Raw genomic sequence first — 21,048 nt, forward strand, 5'->3', positions numbered from 1 at the left:
CTAAGAAACTGTTGAAAATATATCCAGGAACTACTGGTCCTCTGGTAGTTTCTTCGTTAAAAGCTACTATTACCTGTCATCAACATGGTCCCCAGACTTACAGTCCTTCTAAGATTCATTGCTTCTGGTTGGCATTTCAGTGCTAGAAATTTCATCTGGTGGACTGTTGGATTGGATATGACCCTGCTAACTCCTGGGTTTGATTAATGAAAAGCATTTCAATTGGAGTGAAACATAATAATTACCCTCTTAAAGTATGTAAATTGCTAGGAGTGTATCACAGTTCTTCAATTTACCTTCTTTAGAATGGGAAGCAAAATATTTAGAAGCAAAATGTTGTATACAAAATTATTTTCTCAACAGTGAAGAACCACTGAAGAATTTCTCCTTTTCTGTAGTAAATACTAGGAATTTCTATGCAGCTTACACTAGATACTTGTCCAAAGGAGCAATGCAGCTCATTGGGGGTTTGATCTTCATCACATGGAGAGGCTTAAGAGTAGATAGGTGTGACAGCTTGCCTCATAACTCACCTAGGCTTTCCATTTTACATAAATTATTACTTTGTTTTTCTTTCACTACTGTTTGTGGAGTTTGATTCTTAATGGACATACTCTCTGGAACAGTAGGGCAATCACCTCCAACATCATCATGAGGAAGCCTGTTCTGCACATTAGAGAATGACACAGTCTCCTGTGACAACTACTACATTTCTATTTTGTAAATCAAGATGCAAAGCAACTTTAGTAAGTAGTCACTTCAGCATTGTGCCTCCAGCTGAAAATCCAGGCATGAGACTGAACTGTGGCGGTCATGACTGCATCAGCATTTAGTGGACACTAAAGGGACACTGGAAGGTGGTGTGGATCTTGCTCTTCTACAGCTGGTTCAGCCACTCCAGCCTATGTTGATAACTTATACCATCAAAAAATAAAACTACTATAGGAAAGATATGTCCTGGTAAAAGAAGGCTGCATAATTTCTTGGTCAGATGTTTTCTGTGCTTTGGAGCTTCATTTTTCCTAGTTGGCATAAGGCAGTTCAACACAACTAATTTTCTTTTCCCTGCTCTTCGATTTATACAGTCAGCCCGTCACTGTAAAGTGTAAGTGCTTTCCAGTGTAGCAGTAGTGAGTTTGTTATTTTATACAAACTTTGGCACCTCTTTCTCTTCTGAATAAGATAAACTATGTGGGGATTTAACTCCTGTTTACTCTCCGAATTTTGATGGGGATTATTTGGGTAGTGTGATTATTAAAATTAAAAAGGTAATTCTTACAGTGGAAAGGTTTTTATAAGAAAGCAAATTTTATGCTATTTCTGAAGATGGCAGACTCAGCATTCACTTTACTGAAGTTGAATCCCAACAAGAGGTGTTTTCTCTCCAAATCATACTGGTTTTCATGAGTTACCATAGGGTGCAATTGCTACTTAGAACTTTAATGGTGTCTACCATTACAGAAGTTCTGGTTGTTTAATTTGTTGAATAATTTGAAAATTAGGCTTAAAACTCCAACAAATGTCAAAGTTTTTCTGAAATAGTAGAAGACCTTATGAATGGATCTAGACCTATTTTTGGAAGTCTAAACAAATAGAAGATAAAGAATTGCACTTTGAAACAACAGTATTCTGTGGTAGTTCTTAATACCTTAATTAGGAAGCAGTGGATTACTCCTACACTATGAACAAATCTGATGATTAATAACATATTGGTTTTACACGTCCTTAAGTGTAGTTATTGCAGCTCTTTGCAAACTTTTTCTACCATTTTCACTATTTCTACCATCAGTGGTAGGTGGTGACGGATCTTGCTCTTTAACTTACTCTCCATCTCTCAGCACTTCTAATTCTGTCTTGGCTTATCTCTCAATGGTTGTTTTGCACCCATGATCTCTGGCAGTCTTCTAGTGGGCATGGGAGATGTCAGTAAGAACAGGTCATTGCTTCTGGCCTTCTGTATTCTTTTCCCTCCATCTTGAACAATGAGCTCAGTCTGTTTTAACTGTTTAAAATGTTCTGAAAGCCTCCTTCTTTTTCAGAGAGCAGTAAGATTATCTAGGTGATATAGACCGTTCTCAAACTGCTGGTAGCAAATGAATACCACACTGTCCACTGATAAAAATGGAGTGATTTTTACCACCCGAGCATTGCAGAGTCTGTCGTGTAACACTGCATGAGTTCAATTCTCTTTGGCTGGTAGGCTATCTGGAGAGTAGGATGCACAGTTTCATCTTGGTATTTTTCTTTTGAGCCTCTAGCTCACTGGGGATGGAGTAAGTGCTACTGGTTTTACTTCATGACCTCTGGCCATGAGGTAGAATGCATCGTGTCACATTGCTACTGCTTTGAATGGCCCTGCTGTTCTAATTGGTTTAAATACTTTTGATACAGATGTTTTTTGTTTCAGAATATATTGGGGAACTAGGAGTCAAAAAATATCTTCCTGTTCCAAAAAAAACCCGGTGTCATCTATTTCCCCGGCAAAAAACATTTTTTCTGATTGATGCTTTTCTAGGTTGTTCTTAACAGCTTCCAGTGATCGAGATGCTTTGGAGTCCTGGGCAGACCTGAAGGTCTACATTGGGTATTTTAGGACTAATGTATTGTTTGCCTTCTGGGGGTGATGGGGTGGAGGTGTGTGTTTGTTTTGGTTTGGGGGGGGCAACATGGTAAGTCAGAATATGCTTACATTGTGTGTACTGCCTTGATGAAAAGCTAGTGTGAAAGCCCAGATCTGATTGAATTGAAAGCATTTCATTTCCCTGTCTTGCTGGTATTCCACAGTCAACAGGACATTAGCGAAGTTGAGATAAGCTTGTATTCAGTTCTTTATACAATTAAGCTATTTCAAATATACTTCTTTTCTTGTTGCTCCTGTATTTTTCCTTCCTGCCTTAAACATTTACCTTTGGAAAACACCTACTCCTCAAATTTACCATAACTAATTTTCTACTTTCTTTTGAAATATAAAAGTAAGGTCATCTTATATCTTTAGATAATATTGGCTAAAATGTGGCAGTAAAGTGACAAGTGAACAGCTATGCAAAAGACAAGAATTAATGATTATTGTTAGTGAGGGCTGGATAAGAAGAAATCCATCATAGCTTGAGATCCTTGACAGCACAACTGACATCTAGCCAGCAGTTCTTTGTCCTGTGTTTTTGTAATTTGTTCCTTCTATCTGAGTATAGAATTTTCTATTAGTTCACATTTATTGCATACTTTTTTTTTTTTTTGGCAGACTGCTTCTCCAGTTTGCCATCATTGGTTACTACAATGAAAGGAATACAAGACTTTATACATGTTGGAGCTGTTATTTCATGGTCTCTGCAAACTCTGTCATTGCTATACTAGTTTGCACAAACCTTATGTTTTTCATAGAAACCCTGAGGGCCAGGAGTAACACTTTTTGGTATTTATTATTTTTTTATTTTTATATGACATCTTATATCATGAAGTAGAGATTGGCCTGAAAAAAAAAGAGATCGTTGATCTGATGCCCTTGATACTGTTCAAATTTTTGTAAATATGTGAAGGGACAGCATGAAGTTATTTGAAGGTGTTCCCAGAGAGCAGTAGTCACAGACAACCACAGAAAAACTCTCTGTCAAGGAGCTGGCAAATTAAATAGAGAACAGTAAGAAACCTCTCTCTCCTTTTTATAGTTAGAACAGAAATACTTGAATCCTACAGTGCTGTAGTCTTACTCTTTTATAGAACATCACATCAAAGTGTATAATTACTTCTATTCTTACATGATTCTTGAAGGTATATGAATAATATTAGCAGCAAAGTTAAAGAGCACTAAGGAGAAACTGCCCTGTTTTCTTTTTTTTTTTTTTTTAATTTAAAAAAAGGGAGAAAAATTGTTTTAAGCAGCATTAGAAAGCAAGAATGGGTTCTGACTAACTTACTGCTCTACTATGATGCTTTGATTTTTGACAAAATAGATAAGATGGACAGGGAAGTGCTTTTAGTGATTTGGGTGGGGGGTTCTTCCATTAAAGTACAGTATAATGTAGAAAAGGGAACCTTAAATAGGGAATTGTGTTTATCTAACCTGCTACAAGAGAATCATTTGAATAAGAGAACCTTTGGGCCAAAATAGTGCTTATTCATGTGAAAATCTGTTCCACTGTACATCACCTACATCGTATGTTTGAATAGCACATGCTCACACATTATATGTGCAAGTAGTATAGACTGAAGTCAATACTAGTGCTGTCTTAATTGTTTCTTCAAATTCATGCTGTACTCCACTTCTGTTTTTTTTTTTTCCTTTTTTGTAGAACATGACTATGAAAATGCAGTAGGCTATATCTCTTGTTCACTGTAATGGAAATTACTTCCTATTTATCTGACTTTTATGAAAAAGCATTGGTTCTCTTGATTTATCTGCTTAGATTGTGGAGGAATAAATTTGCAGCATAGTTTATGTAAATAAGCATAAGGACAGACACATAAAGTTTAGTCTTGAAGAGAGTTAAATTTTATCCAAGAATCTCTAAGAGAAATGAAGTTTTACTTAATAGAAAAAATTCCCAGATATTATGTATTTCCAGCTGAGAACTTTCTGTAATTTTCCCTTTTTGTAATAGAGAATCTGGTTGAATATGAGCAGTAATACCTTACAGGTTGAATTACTTGGAGTTGAAGTTTATTAATTTGTTTAAATTCATTGTCAACAGATACACTGTTGCCAGGGATGGAAGTATTGCAGTCCTAATTATAAACTATATTAATTTGGATAATGACTTATGACTTTGTTCTCTTTGTAGTTATTTGAACTGCTAGGCCCAGAAGGTTTTGAACTCATAGAGAAACTCCTACAGAACAGATCTCTCATTCTGGAAAGATCTTTGACTTGTCCAAATGATAACAGGTTCCAGATTCTGCAAGGTAAGTGACCAGATAAAAAGTAGTTTTCTGACTGTTCAGTTATATATCAAACAACAGTACTGCCTATGTGTATTTAATAAGGAAGCCCCCCAAAAATAGGGATGGGGTGGACTGTGGTCTGGTTAGAGAGCGGAAACAAATACATATTGCATATATTTACTTTTCAACTGATTAAGGGCTTGTGTAATTTTAAAATGTATTTACTGTTGCACTTTGTCTATTTTAATGAATTACTCTGGAAATAAATTGATTTTGAGTTATTCCTCATCTGCTTTCCTACTTACTCTCTACTTCAGTAGTATCATCAAATATAGGTCTTGGGGAGGAAAAGCACAGTATCAACTTTTGAAGAAAATAAAGTCAAGTTTAAGGATGGATAAATGAGAGGAAAAATAAGGGGGTCAGGTTTTATACTGTGATTTTTGTTTTTATAAGATAAATTATCTTCACAGAGTAATTCTAAAATCTGTTTTACAAATTGCTGTTTAAAAACAAGCCTCGCTTTGTCCTCTGACAAAAGTAAATCTGATTGTGAATAGGTTGTGACTTGGGATAAATCTTACATGGACATAGCACCATGCAGTCTAATGCATGTTCACAGTGTATGGAGTTAGAAAAATGTGAATAAAACTGATAATGGTGGACTTATGTATGCTCACGATAATTTTAAAATGCAAGTAACCCCTTTTTAATAGGTTTATCTTAAATGTTATATAAGCAAGTGTTTTGAAGTTCACCTCTTATTGTGCTGATGGTTAGTCTAAACTCACCATAATAACTATTAGTTTTGTCTGTTCGTGATTTCAAAGAGGGATGTCTTGCTATCAACATAACAAGGTTTTGTGTCTTGATATTTTTTCCTTCTCAAATAACCAAATAATAAAAAATTAACATTACATTCGGTAGAAACTGAACTATTATAGTTTTTCCTGTATGTGCAGATTTTAGTTTCACAAGCATCTTCTTTTTGCTTAGCAGAAGCAGTATTTTGGAAGCTTTTATGAATTTATTCTTCATTATGCCATCAGTAAAATCTCTTACAGTAATTTCTGCTAGAATGCAGAGGAATAATATTTTCAATGTTGTGCTTTTGAGACAATAGGAAGGCGTTACTAACTGTGTTTTTTTCACTGACGAGACAACCCTTCTTTCACTGTGGTAAAGTCATCAATGACATTTGAGTATCTTCTTCTCTGAGATTGAAGATTCTCTGCCCCAAGTTCAGTTTATTAATTTTAATAAGGATTTTTTCTTTTAAGTTGATCAGAAAGGTTTTTCTGATGGGGATTGAAGTTTTATCTTTCCAGAATTTAGGAAGGGAATAATTTGTGTCTGCAGGAATTTAGTCAACTCTGAGTAATTTGTGTCTTGAGAAAATAAACACAAGTCAAGGAACTGTACGTATGCTGCATTTTTGTAGCATGCCATACTGTTTGACTATTTCTTACGTAATTTACTTCCAGGGCAGTAAAGGTGATTGTTGTGCTTATCAGACAAATCAAGTAACAGTTGTTTGGTCTGGTGTGTTCATTCTGAATTATATTTAGTCAGGAAATTGCATTAATTGTTGCTCCTTTTTAATACAAGAGAGAGAAAGAGTTAAAGCTATGCACGTGATGGTATTACTGTGGACATTTTGACAGTTTATTAGAATTTTTTCAATGCTATTTAACAAGTTATAGTCACCTAATCAAGTATGCATGGTATGAGATGTAGGAGTTTTACTGTTATTGTAGGTTAAAACTAAGCAGCACAAATTGTTCAGAGCATCAGTCAAGTGAATTTCTTTGATAAAAATAAGTTTTCAGGTTTTCAGCTTCAGAGTTTGACTGCAAAAGTACATATGAAACATAACTGAATTACCTACATAAACTAATAATCTGTTTGCAGAATTTTGAAAATAGATGTTTAGAAGCACTGATATAGTTAAAAACAAAACAAATCTCTCCATCCCACTGCATATAAGAGACCTGGTTGTGTCTTTGGTTTTGGCCAGTAATGGCCTCAAAAGGGCAAATATGACTGGGCATTTTTGGGTTCCCTGCTCCCCTAGATTTATTGTTTATTGTAATTGTTCTGTGTTCTGATTCTTCTTGATTCAATCCTGCTGCTTATCCACATAAAGGGAAGGAGTCCATGTGGTTGTAGAGAATAGTCTGTCTTTCTCAGTTGTTTAGGGAAATTACATTGTGAGTATGCTTTCAATACAATCATGTTATCTAGTAAATATACACTAATTGTTATGTGAAGAGGCTGTTTAAAAAAACAGCCTGCTTAATCCGCTTTCACACCTTTATGCTCATCAGTGTGTTTATGTAAGAGGAGAGATAAGGGATTTCCACTGTTGATGAAGTTATAAATACAGAAAAATAAAAAAGCCTTTCCTTTTGCTGCTAGCCTGTCCTCTTGCTTTGGAATGAAGAAATTTTGCTTCGTTAACAGTGGTAACTTTAAATATCCTACCTTTGGGACATGAACTTGTACTTCTTTTAGATTTCTTGAGGCCAACTGCTTCATGGTCATCTACATAAAGCTAAACTATCTTTAAACACACATCACTCCCCCCCCCAAAAAAAAAAAATTAAACTTCAAAAACCCTTAAGAAGACAGTTGGGGAAAACAAAGATGGAATCCCGTAATTATTGAGATGCATACCTGTTACCATATTACAGAACAGTGCAAGAAGTTTATAGGAGAAAATGCTAAGCCGAATTATGGTTGTCAAGTTACAATTCAATCTGAACAAGAAAAGCTGTTAATGAAACAATATCGTCGTGAAGAAAAGCGAAATGCCAGAAAAGAAAAACAAGCTGGGGAAGATGGAGAAGTTTCTGGAGAGGGACTAATGTGCTTTGATCCCAGAGAGCTCCGGATGCAAAGGTAATAAATACCAAAAGATGAGAATGCTTCTGTTGTAATTGCTACTTCAATATATCATTTTATTTTCTCTTAGTTTGCTTTGGTGATTAGGTGATTCTGACTGCAAGTCACGTTTCATTAAAAGTGTAGAATTTTTTTAATATGAAAATCTAATTTTCAGGGAAAGAAAGCAGTGATCTGCTTAATGAGAATCTTCTTGATCTCCTCTGTGTGGGCTGGAGATGCAGATTAGAGGGGTAGTCTATCTTTCTTAGTTCCTGTACGCACACCACTTGCTTAAGATTTATGAAGTCTGTACTAAATCTATCAGAACTATCTTTCTTTTTTCCTTTCAAGATTAATGGGTACTATTTTCTATGTTGTGAACTAAACATAGTGGGAGTAGTAGGGGAGGGAGAGGATAAGGAGCAAATAAGCTGTTGTATTTTGTATTCAGAAAAATATAGTGGGGCTGGTACCTAACTGTAAATGCATGTTGCTGTACTGCTTAAAAAGAGGCAAAACTGCATTTAGGAATGCCTTGCACTTACTGGATTGCACTTCTGATTTTTATCTAAATAGCATGTTGTAAGGACTTGGTTTAACTGATGCCAGAGAATAGCACTGTAAAATTCCTTTGTTGATTATGTTATGCAATGTTTTTTTCCTTAAATTTCCACAACTCTCGTCCTGACTTTAATATACGACATTCAGTTTTTGTGTTGCCTAAAATGGGCAGAATTATTGCAGTTCTTTTTCTGATCACAGAGAACTAGCACTTTTGAATGCTCGAAGTATGCCAGTCCTAGGTAGACAGAGAGAGATGGACTTCGAAAAAACTCATTATCCACATGTTTATGATTCCCGAGCTGAAGCTATGAAAACATCAGCATTCATTGGGGGTGCAAAGGTACGTGTTTGTGCATGGTCCTTCTTGAACAGTCCGTCTTTCCCAGTGAATAATGTGCAGCAGGGTTCCCTTTGTTCCATTAGGAGATTCTCCTCCTTATCAGAGGCCAATGTATGAAGCAGTGCTTCTTCGCAGACGGTTTTAAACACTTTAATGTTTTCTGATTTTATTTTGACTCTAGAAGAAATAATCTCATTCTCAGCTAATGTAATTGTTTTTATTTCTAGGGTCACTTAAATCATTAAAATACTATTTTTCTCCTCCTATCTTTTGGAGACCATTGAATTGACTTTAACAAAGGGAATCCTTTATGAAATTCTAGACTTAATGGCTTTTGAAATTTAATAAAATGGAGTTACCTTTTTTGTCTTTTGGGGACTATTTTCTGAGTAGTAAAAGTAATTATTTTCCATTTTAGGGGTCCAGTACTATCTATAAAATGAATCAGTGAGAATTGCTTTTATTTTTGATTCCTTTTTTGAAGAAAAGTGACAAACCATTGTTCGAATTGGATTATACATAATCATACTTTCTGTTTTCATACTTCCAATTAATTTTCCTCTAATACTGTTTTAGGTGTTCTTACCAGAGGCAGTTCAGAGAGAAAACAATAAAATGTATGAAGAGGTGAAGATCCCCCATAGTGAACCAATGCCTATTGGTATTGAAGAGAAAATTGTTTATATTAAAGATTTAGATGAGGTGAGTAAACCATTTCAAAGGTATTAGATTAGTTTTTGCTTTGTATTACAAAAATTTAACTGGAGAAGATTACAAACTAATACTGTGATATGTGATGTGTAAATGCAGCCAGTTAATTCCTTCGCTGCTGTTTTGGAGGGTATTTGTTGGGGGATGTAGTTCAGTGATATAATCCCTTTCATGATGATTCAGATTCAAGAAATTCCTGCTCTAAAATTCTTGCTCATGAGTTCCAGTTCTCAATTCCTTTGGCATTACCTATTCAGCTATTTATGGTTTTGAGCTGTGATCTTGTATCACTAAAATGAAGAGATTATGGCGATTCTGTTCTCTTTCTGGAGACCACATGAAGAAGTGAACCCAGACTTGTGTATCTTGACGCGTACAGGAGGTTGACTTGTGACTGCACAGTGCTGTTCTGCAGTCTATCGGACTAGTCTTATAGTAGCATGCAGTTGTGGGGGTATTGAGTTATGGTGTTATAGACTGCACGGGGTGTAAAACCTTTTGGAATAGTGCTTCTTTAAGCAGAAGGTGGAAAATCAGTATTAGCAAAACTTGGATAATAGACAGTAGAGAGCAGAGAGGAAAAATGCAAGTAAAACATTAACATTTTAACTTTTACTGGTTTAAAATGGTGAAAAAGATGAGGTAAGGGAACTAAATTTGTTGTTAGTATTTACAGTCTAGAAATTGCAGTGCTGTTACCTTACTCGTTGTATATGTCAAATCTGTTGATGAATGAAAAGTTTGCTATTGATTTGAACAGGGACATAAAGAACAAGCTATATATACATACAGAAAAGGTTTTATGTTTCTTAGTTGTTCAGCAGCATACAACACAGAAGAATGTTTCCCACTTTTTTCCCTGTGGGAAAACAGGAAATGAGAATATAAATCTAATACAGTTACCCAGAGCACGTTATTGGGGTTCTGAGCAAAGATTACGTCTTACATAAAGATTTAACTCTTTTAAAACAGAAGACAGTTTAATTTCAGAATCTGAATCTGTTCTTTTCTGCTTGGGTGACAGTACCTAATGTCATGTTTACAAAGTGAGTGACAGCTTAACTAGATAGAAAAGTTGAGCCACTGCAGCTATAAAAGGTGACGTTTTATATGACAATTTTCAGCATGACAGCTTTTTGCGATGAAATGTCTTTCTCCTAAGCCGAATACTACCTACCAATCTGTAAACTTTTTGCAATAAGTACCAATATTTCAATAGACATAACTTGTTTCAGAATAAATATAGTGCAGACGGAAACATAAATATCTAAAAGAAATGGTTTGCAGATTTTTATACATATAATGTTTAAAATAAATGTTACAAAATGCATGTTATTTAAATTTCACAAGTAATTTGTCTCCTTTATAGATTGTGTGTCATCAGAAGGCATAGTTTTCAGTTTTACAGTGAAATTCTGAAACAGAAACAATCTTCTTCAGAACTTTACTCTTCCATATATTTTTCTATTACAGGAGATCATACAGGAGTGTCAATAGCAAGTACAATTTTGAATGTTTGAACACCTATGTATTTAATTCCTGCCTTCAACTTTCATATCAGTTTGCAACAAAAATGACAAATTTATGAATAGTTCGTCCAACTGCAGGACTTGTCAGATTCCTGTTTCTATTAGTGAAGCTCATAGATTTGAATCTTGTTGAATAGTACCCTTTTCTCTATGAAGTGAAGAGGCTGAAATTGCCAGTGTGTGCATTGTTTGAGATAAGATATAAGTATCTTGGTTAGGGCAAAAGATATAAGTATCTGGTCAAGATATAAGTATCTTGGTTAGGGCAAAATTTCTTTTTTTCTTTCTCAGTATGGCTGTTTTAGATCTCGAAGCTCATAAAATCTTGGTTGGTACTTAAAATTTTTGCCAATTAACTCAAGTTAATTTAGAGGGCAAGAAGTTTTTCTGTCAATATGTTTTACTCTTTTTGATGAACTAGTGTAAGCAAAAGCAGCAAAATGAATTTTTTTAGCTTTCTTCCTATCATACATGTCTATTATAAGATAGCTCTCATATCTCTCTATAAATATGTTTGCAGGGTTATCTGAAATATAAACAGATGGGCAAGAGGAGAGGTGACAGTAAACATAACTGTAGATAGTTAATTACAACATCTAAAGGCACATGAGAAAGGTGAAAGTTTTGCTAGTATTGACTATTATGAGACGCCATTAGTGGTAGGGTTGTGATGTAAGACCTTGAGTTCATCAGAACATACAGATTAAGGAACTCATTCTGTTTAATGAGTCAGTACACATGCAACCCGTAATAATAAAGATCCCTGGGAAGAAAAAGCACAGAACAGCCACACTGTCTGTTGTTGCTATTACAAGGGTATTTATCAAAGCTCTCCAAGCGCTTGCTATTTTATGGAGAAATCCTGATGGTTTTAAAAATTACAAATAGTCTTCTTCCTTTTAGTTCATTAGTTTAGTTCTCATCTGTTCTCTATTTCACCAGTCCCATTTCTTTTACACTTTGGTGAGTTTCTTGCTTTGTCAAGAGTCAACTCTGGCTGCGTTTCGCTGCATCAGGTACTAACATTTGTTAGTTTCAGTATTCAAAGAAATAAATACTTCGGGGTTTTCTAAAGTGTTTCTTCTTGTAAACTTACCTTTTTATATCTCGGAAATAGACCACTTTTCTACTTTCCAAGAACAGTTTTACGGAGTTACTTTCAGGCTTCAGCTCTTAAGTTCTCATTTGGCACAGAGCCACGGGAGGAGGAGGTGGGGTAGGTCAGCGCCCCAGGTGCTCAGCACAGAGGGGACGGGAGTCCTTCCTCAGCCCCTAAAGCTGTAGGGTGTCAGCCTGCTGGGGAGAGGCCAGCTTTTAGAAACTGCTGGTAACCTCTCCAGAGCTACTTTGCCTGCACAATGACAATAAAAGACGGTGATCCTCTTTGCGATGCACTTTTTTGGTAATAACCGGGCTCTGCTCTGTAAGGTCCCGCTTTCTTTTGCTTGCTATGAGAAGCTGTGACTAGATGGCAGAAGTTAAAAGCGGGTTTGCACTACAGAAAATTTTGACCTTTTCATCTAAACACATGCCCTCTTTGAAACTTGCGGGACAGCTGTGGGACAAACAGGTCGTTGCTTCAGGTACAGAGTACAGCAGTTTTTGTACAATTAGAAAATTTCCTAAGCTGCCTCCTGGACTCTTCTTCGCTTCTCTGGACTCTTCTCCACATTTGCCCGAGTGTTGAGAGGGTAGGTGGTCAGAGGAGGTACTATACAGCTGACATTCCAGTTTCTTGTTTTGTAGAGGGAAGTGTGCTTCTACATAGCTTTGATTTATGAAAGTTTTCTAATGGCTGGTGTAGATACCTTTTTAAGGGAAATAAATTTATATGCCATGGATAATATAAGGAATCCTACATCTTGATTTGAAAATTTCCAGTGGTACTTCTGCTCATTTGAGGTCAAAAACTTGAACTGCAACCATTTTCCCAAAGGACTGAAAGGAAGTAAACCTCATTATGAGGTGTGACCGATAAGCGCATAAGAAGAATACTGGCAATACAATATAAAGTTAGTTCTTCAATCATGATTTGCATTGGTTATGTTGACAAGTGTGGGTCTGAGAATGTACAAAGACAGACTGAGAAGCTGTGCTGTACAGCTAAGTGAGTGCATTTCACAGACCAAGTACGTTTAGAAAATGGAGCTGGTGGTAGCATAAGTATTCAAATGGGCAAAAGAGGTGGCAGTCAGTGGTAGTGGAGAGATTGAAGAAAAAAAGTCTTCATTATTCAACTTAATATTCACATTACCTAGCAGGTGAAAGTTCTGTTATTCAGCTGCTAGTTTGCTTTTGTGTCACCTCTGTCTTTTAACAGACAAAGGAGCTTTACAAGAGAATCTGTGAGGTATAGACATAACATAATACTGCTAATGGAACTAAATTGCCAAAAAGTTTAATTTATCTTTAATTTTCCTTTTAAAAGAGGGAAGGTAAGAATTAGTCAAAAATGGGCTAGTTTGTATTCTTTCAAGAAATGTTTCATTTTCAACTGAATATTAGTGTGAGAATTTTTGAAGTATCATAGGAGCTTCTTTTCTTTTTAGTCTGTACATTTTCACTTGCACAAATCTAATTTTAAGGACTATTTCTCATGAGTTATGCTATTTTGAGCACATTGTCAGCTGTTTGGGTGGAGTATTAGACCATATAAAATGCGTGTTGTGGAATACACTATTAAATTTAATCTTCAAAGATCTTAAGGTTAGAATTGAGTTCATGATAAGGAGTTCATATATATTTTGAACTGTTAACCAAAAGTTAAACCTCTGGATCATGTAAGCTGAAGTAACCTTTCATTTTAAGTGTTGTAAAGTATTAATTCAGATTATTTACATTTTTCTCATTTCCTTAAATTGATGTAAACAGAGATTGAGAAGACAAAAATGTATTCCTCTAGATGTTAATTCTAATGAACCACATTTTAAACATGAATAGACTCATTTTTTAATTTGTTTCTTTTGTATAAATAGAAGTTTTGTCATTTTGCCTTATAGGAACCAGCACTGAAGGGAGCAGCAATGCCTTAAACTAGCACAGACATTAGCAGAATGTTCTTAGTTATAGAATTGACAGTGGAGTCAGGATTTATCTCCCACTGCACTTTGGAATGAAGCAATAACACATTTTAGCCAGGTTTGGCACTATATTATCTGAAATCTTACAGCTAGTATTTTCAAAGTATTTAGTTTAGCTAGAACCTCCTTGCAAAGTGTCGGAGGTTTTCTGAAGAGTTTAACTTCATGATTACTTCAATTACTGTTTTTCTAAAGTGTTATGGAATCAGTGCCTGGCAGAATACAGATGAGAGGATGAAACTCATCATACAAACTGACGAAGATCCCAATTTTTGTAGCTAGCATTCCTCCCTAATCCCACTATTCACTGCAAATGCAGGGTCAGGAGGGGCCAACCCCTCACAGTTCAGCAGCCATAAAAGCATGCCGGATCATCTGTGGCAAAGCTGCTGGTGTTCGTGCTCTCCTAGAATCTGTGGTGTCCCTTTGTCTGCTTGGTCACCTCAACCTTTCCGCGCTGTGGTCTGAACTGCCGCACTTCCTGCCACAGGCCAGCTTCGCCTTTGTCATCTCGTATTCTTTATTGCCTACCCCTGCAGGGCTGGGAGCAGGAGTTAGCGGCCTGCGTGGAGGGTGCTGTCCTGCTGCTCGGGAACATCTCCGGCCTTCAGTGGCAGGAGGGTGCACTGCTTCCCACGGAAGGGATTCCCAGAGGGGAAGGATTCGCGCCTTACTGCAAGGCAGCAAATCCCACCCCCAACTCGGTCTGTAGATAATTAGTCTTCCTGGCATTTATTATTGTTTGGAGAGCTGTGTTTTCAGCACAGTGCAAGCACACGTCGGCTTCTAAGTGGATGGTTGGTCACACCAGTTTAGTCTGAAGCATTATGGTACTACTACTTGTGAAGGAGTAGCTAGCTAGGTTGTTTCGATAACGAAACTTTTCAAAATGCAGTAGGCACAAGCTTAGATTTATTAGCTTTGGCTGCTTGACATGCAGGTTGACCATTAGTGAAATATATTTTTTGTACTTACTATAAAGGTGGTTTTGTGCCAGCCTTTTTGCCAAATAAATGTACCTTTAAAGTCATAAACTCAGGTCAGGGAAAGTTCCTCTTCAAGGCTGTGAAAACAGGTTTTATCTAACAAATTGCTGCTGGTGAAAAATGACTTCAGCTTTTTACCTAAAGTGGGTGTTCAGGGTAGGATTTATTTCTTTTGTTTCATGTTATTTCAATTTCCTTTTACTAGCACTACTTAATGGTCTAATTTTTTTTTTTTCTTCCCTGCATTATGTGAAGGAATGATTACAAAATCAATATTCCTTTTTTTCCTGTAGTGTTTTTTTTTGTTTTTAGAATTGCACGAGGTGAGTTTACTGAACAGAAGTATAGGTGTTTTTGCATAAATTATATTTTTCACATCCAGAATGTTGGACCACTTATTCCAAAGTTAATCTTAGTGTATATTTCAGTTGCATATTTTCCAAACAGCAATTGACAGTTATTGGATTGGATCAAATAGCTTCTTAAAATATTTTTAATTTTACTGAAATTTTGCCATTTATCCAATGAAGTTTACTAGAAAATTGCTCTGAGGAAAGTTTACAAGTTCTGTGATGATTCGGAAAAAAATGATATAGGTCAAGTACAATGTTTTTAATAGCTGGTAACGTATATTTGGAATCCTGTCTTCCTATTTCATCAGTGGGGGGCAAAAAAAGGTAGAATGTGTTCAGTAAGAGGTTAACAAGAATACTGGAGTTAAGATTCTACATTGATGTTAATCTTAAAGCCTATGAGCTCTGGCTTATTTTTCTTCAGTATGTGAGTTAATGAGTATTTTATCATTACTTCAGAATTCCACGTGCAATATTTACAATTTCTGCATCAAATTGTTTGAATATCTACCTTAGTCTCAGCTGAGGCTTTTATGCATTGTTTTGTTTAAATTGTCTGAATACTGTTGTTTTGACTGAAAACACATAAAAAGATGTGCTTTATGCCAAACCAGCAGGTTATTACCTGTCTTGTGAAAAATTACAATCTTTTCCATTAAGAGAATCCTATTTCTTATTAGAAATAGTTTATTAACTCTTCATCAAAAAGATCTGTTGCTATGATGCACAACTTGTAAAGTGGTATTCTGGTGTTAATATTTACCTGTAATCTGATGTTGATGAAATGCAAACATGTGCTCTGTTGCTGGGTACTAATTCACTGTTGGAAGATACTTGTTGTACTTGATTATAACTCAATGAATGTATTATTTTTAAAATATGTGCCTCACTTGACTATGGCTTTCCCATTTTTAGATATCACTATATGATTTCCTGAATGCTAAATAGGTCTGTTCCTTCCAGCAGTAGAAAACATCTTCCTATTGTGATAAATCTCTGAGGAATATTTTGAAAAATATTCATACCTTATTGATATAGCCTTTAATATTACATATGATACCACAGCATTTTCCTGGATTCATAAAACCTCTCTATTAGTTTAAATACTGATATTTTTTGGCCAGTAAGATGTTCTTTATTTTGTTAAACAGAATCACTGATTTTATTGCACACCAGATTACCAACCTGATTTCTTTTGGGTAACACCTTTATAACAAAATATCTAAATAATTTAAAGAGAGAAAGAGACTTGATATGGTAATACCAAATAGACTTGATAGGGTAATTGAAATATGGGTACACTGCAGTGATAGCATAGCTTTATGAATGTTGCAGTACAACTCTGAATTAATTCCAGAATGAAGTGTGAAAATCTGAATTCCTTGATTTAAGATGGCACATGGATGTCCCAGCTACAGCGAGGCAGAGTTCTTAGGAGCAAACCTTGGGAGTATCAGGGATTACAACTACCCTCCAATAGCCATGAGTTTGAGAAGTTGAAAACTAACACCAAAAGGGAAGATTAGGAATGAAGTAGGTAAATAATAAAAGAATAAATATGTAATCAAGAAATACTTTACAGATGGATAATTTTGTCTGATAATCTGAGATTATTGTTCTAAACATGGTTCCACCCATATCTACTTTGTCCTGAAATGAGAGTATTTTTACATCTCTGAAATATGTATCAAAATATGTGAACTAGGTTTCTTAGAACATCAGCATAAGAGTTTATGCTAGTGCTGAAATGAGAGATAAAATAATTAACAATCTCAGAAGAGGTGTATTGAGGATAAAGATTTTCTTTTTTAAAAAGTAATTATATTAAAACGCAAAAAGGAAGGGAAGTGTCATCAGGGATAGGGATATCAAGGTGGTTCTAAGAATAAGAAAGCAAGAAATAGATTGATATTTTGTTTTTTTACTAAACCTATATACAACTTTTTTTTTTTCCTGAAATACACATCCCAGGTGTGTGCTAGCTCTTAAGAGCTGAACACGGCATTGGATATCTTCATCTCTTAGCCATTTCATGGGATTCCTTCAGAGGATTTTATTTTGTAACTTGTACAGTTATTTTAAAATAACATTCTGAAATGCAGTGGTACCTGGCAGTAAGGACTGTGGTATACCCTTAGCATTTGAAAACTGTGATTTTTGACTCAGCAAAAAGATGTGTTTGACACTATTATAGTCTTTGAGAGGACCTGTCTCTTAATACAGGATAAGAAATTGAAACTATTTTCTCTGAAACATTTCTGCATTAGGCAGGTGTGACATGGCAGCAGTCTTTGCCTTATTCTATGATGCTTCTTCCATTCTCAGTCCAAGATTATCACAGACAGAAAAAAGACAGTAATACATACATTTTATGTATTTTAAACGTACATTTAAAAAATATATTTCTGAAATCTATTTTATATATATACACAACACACGTATGCAACATATATATGGGGGGGTGTATGTGTGTGTGTATATATATATATATATGTTTCCTATCAATGCAAAGTTGATTTTTAAAGTAACAGAAGTTTTTTAACTGACCCATCACCACTGTTTCATATATCCACCTCTTTGCTTCCATCAGCTCATCAGGTTTTTACTTTTTTATTTTTAACTAGAAAAAAAAGCTATGCAAAAAAAAATATTGTCAAGCCGATCTATGTCCCTTATACAGAGGATGCAAAAATAAGCAGAAGATGGTGAATAATTATAGAGATACAAGAACTGAAGTATGATCATATGTCAGATTTTCTGAAGGGTAAAAAGCAGCTTTCACTGAGCAGCAGCCCATACATACTGAAACAATCTGTCAATCCACTGTTGTGGAAGTAATGCCATAGTTCATCTCTTTTGGGATGAGGAGGAGTGCAGGTAAAGGAAGCAAATACGTCATGCCACTCATGAGTTTCAGAGCTAGGCATTATATAACTGATTACATCTAAGCCTGTATTTGCTCAAACTGCATCCTCCTTAGCCTATTCATGTGATGTGGCTTTTATTTTTGATACTAGGTTGTGGATCAAATCACTGTAATGGGATCATTTAAAAGCAGATTATTTTTATAGAAATCGGAAAAAGCATTCACCAGAGAAATGTAATGCAAACAGGCTTTTATTATTGTCCCATAAGAATGGGGAAGTGATGCAGACACTTTCTTAAAAATTTGGGTTACAGGGATTACTGGAGAAATTCATAGATAACCACTCGCACCCACATTTTCAGATTGTACGATGTTTTCCTGATGTAAAAAAATGACCAACACAACAACCTGCAACGGAACCTTTTTCTTACTCCAAAACAGTGTTCGCTTTTTACCTCTGCCATAAACCTGTCTTTTAGTAGGCTCACAGCAGGTTTATTTGCTTTGGTTTGACACTGGGCAAGTCTAATTCTTTTAGAATCAGGCTGAACTAAGGTCTCCTTTGCAATCTGTGCTGTTTTAGCTCATCTGCATAAATTTTTCAGATAACTTTTCAAAAAGGTGAAAAGTTATCTTTTTCTCTTTGCTAATCAGCTTCTCCTTGCTATTCAGCTATAACCTAATGCCTCTCCCTGTTTTATAGTGTCTTAAAATTTACTCCTTAAAATATGATCAGATTATTTGTTTTTTAAGTTGCCTTTGTCCTAGTGTCATGTGCAGTTTAGTTGAAGGCTTTTTGTAGTCTTGTGCTTTTATTCTTTTTAAGATTATCAAGGCTTTTGTCTTCTTTAAACATTAGTTTCTAAACACTATTAGAATAGTATATTGCCTAATACACTATAGCTTTATTCATTTTTGGTCTTGTCTTATCTCTTTACATACTCATATAAGAGCCTTTTAAAATCTTAGAAGTTTGACAGTTTTGTTACGTGAACAAGCCATATTTAAGACACTGGAGATGGTGAGGGTGGCAAGGATGCTATACAAAACTGATAAATATACTCTGTTGTGTCAGTCTGGGTTGTGTTTTTACACACATTTTTCTTTTCAAAGGCTTGATATTAACGAAAACATATGCAAATAACACTAATAAATGTAGATACAACAAGAAAAAAATCACTGTGAATATAAAACAGTATTTTCAAATGTCCTTTCATTAGTGAGGTTGTAATTAAAGCTTAAACAGATCTTCTTATTTGTAGATACTCCGCTTATTCTAAGTAGTAGTAATGTACAAATTTTTTATTGAAAAGACCTCTGTAAAATCTGAGTTATCTCTTCCTGGGCAGTATAAGTTTGAAGACAAGAACAATTAATTGACAATAGGGGTCAAAGCCTAATAATAAGAATATCTGTACCGGTGAATATAGAGAACTTAATTTCTTTTAGTCCGTCCTTTAAACCAGCAAGGCTGCGTGTGATACACTGAGCAAAAATTGCTGCATAATATTTAGTGGATACTGTCATGTGACTTGCATATTCTTACAGTTTTGGGGGATTTTGGTCACTCCTTTTCATGCAAAGAGTAAAAATGAATGGGGAACTGCATTTTTTAATATTAACATGAGGTAAAATCGACTGCATCTGATTTGAATAAAACGTTAAGCCTGTTTCATTTTCTGCACAGGTGCCAAGTGTGTGTATATTGTGTAGTGCTGCCTCTGAAATGGTTGAAAATCTGATGGGAACACTTACAAAGGCAAACCAGCAAAGGGCACCAGCTGCTGAAAAGCCCCTGCTGAGCCACTGTGGGAGTACATGCATCTGCCTGTAGCTAGAAGGAATCTAACACAGTACCTACTTTTACCTGTCAGGATTTTAATTTGTGTAAAGATTGAACCAATGAAACTAATTCTGAATGCTTAAAGAAAAGAAAAAAAAAAAATATGTGGTGGTTTTTTGCGCAAAAGAGCACCACTTGGGAGCAGGAGGAGTCTGTGGAAGTGTCTCATTCTTTTAACTATTTTATATTTTTGTTTTAATAAAAACAAACCCAGATATGGCAGCTAAAAGTCTCAGCTACACTGTGCATAGTGTCTTACTAAAGGATGCAGTCAGTGTGGAAGGGATTATGCTACCGAGGAGCAGGTTTCCAGTTTTTGTTTGACTTACTTTGAGAGATATCTCGGGGGGTTTCGTGAGAGTACATGTTTCTTTTTTCACTGCAGTATCACACACAAAAGTATGCTTTACAGTCAGAAATCATTAGATATATTTTCCAACTTTTTTTTTAAAGCTGTTGTACTTTTTGTCTTTTGATACTTGAACTTTTGATACTTGCTGTTTCCACACATTGGTAACCTTACCACACAAGTTCATCATCCCTCACCTACCTTTTATTTTCCTATGGTAGATCAGGTAGAAAAACTTCTGTGAATGCTGCTGGTTTAGCTGAGATTTGGGAGAACAAATAGCTGTGTTATTGTAGAAAAAACTGATTGTGCTTGTTGCCTTCCCTTGTAGAATTTAGGAAAAAGTCATTTAACATCTGCATTGTAAAACAGTACTGCCCTCTTGGTTAGCAGTAGTGTGAAATTAACTGAAATAGAGAAGAAAATTGAGTTGTAGAAAGATTCTGACAGCAATAGATATTCCTCTGGGAATATTATTGTTTGCCATCCTTTCATTTTTACTTGATGTGTTAAAATTATTATTAGTTTCAACTACAGTTACCCTTCGGAGCACTCTTAGTTTTTCTGGTTCTTGTTAGGTATTATAAAGAAGAAATGGTTTATGTCATATGTTAAGGGCAAGCTAAATTAAATAGTTTGAAAAGATTATCCTGAAGTGGCTTC

At 35.4% G+C, this 21,048-nt stretch overlaps 1 protein-coding gene across 1 annotated transcript in view; it reads left to right on the top strand.

Moving 5' to 3' along the window:
- The window catches only part of LOC116959307 (activating signal cointegrator 1 complex subunit 3-like), a 160,482-nt gene that overhangs the window by 50,773 nt on the left and 88,661 nt on the right, over positions 1-21,048 (top strand). The window contains exons 5-8 of the mRNA XM_042803432.1: positions 4,779-4,899; positions 7,572-7,779; positions 8,527-8,668; positions 9,245-9,370. Of these exons, the coding sequence (XP_042659366.1) occupies positions 4,779-4,899; positions 7,572-7,779; positions 8,527-8,668; positions 9,245-9,370 (597 nt within the window). The remainder of the gene's footprint in view (positions 1-4,778; positions 4,900-7,571; positions 7,780-8,526; positions 8,669-9,244; positions 9,371-21,048) is intronic.

Source organism: Tyto alba, unplaced genomic scaffold (assembly GCF_018691265.1).
Source record: "Tyto alba isolate M040663 unplaced genomic scaffold, T.alba_DEE_v4.0 Super-Scaffold_40, whole genome shotgun sequence".
NCBI classification, from domain to species: domain Eukaryota; kingdom Metazoa; phylum Chordata; class Aves; order Strigiformes; family Tytonidae; genus Tyto; species Tyto alba.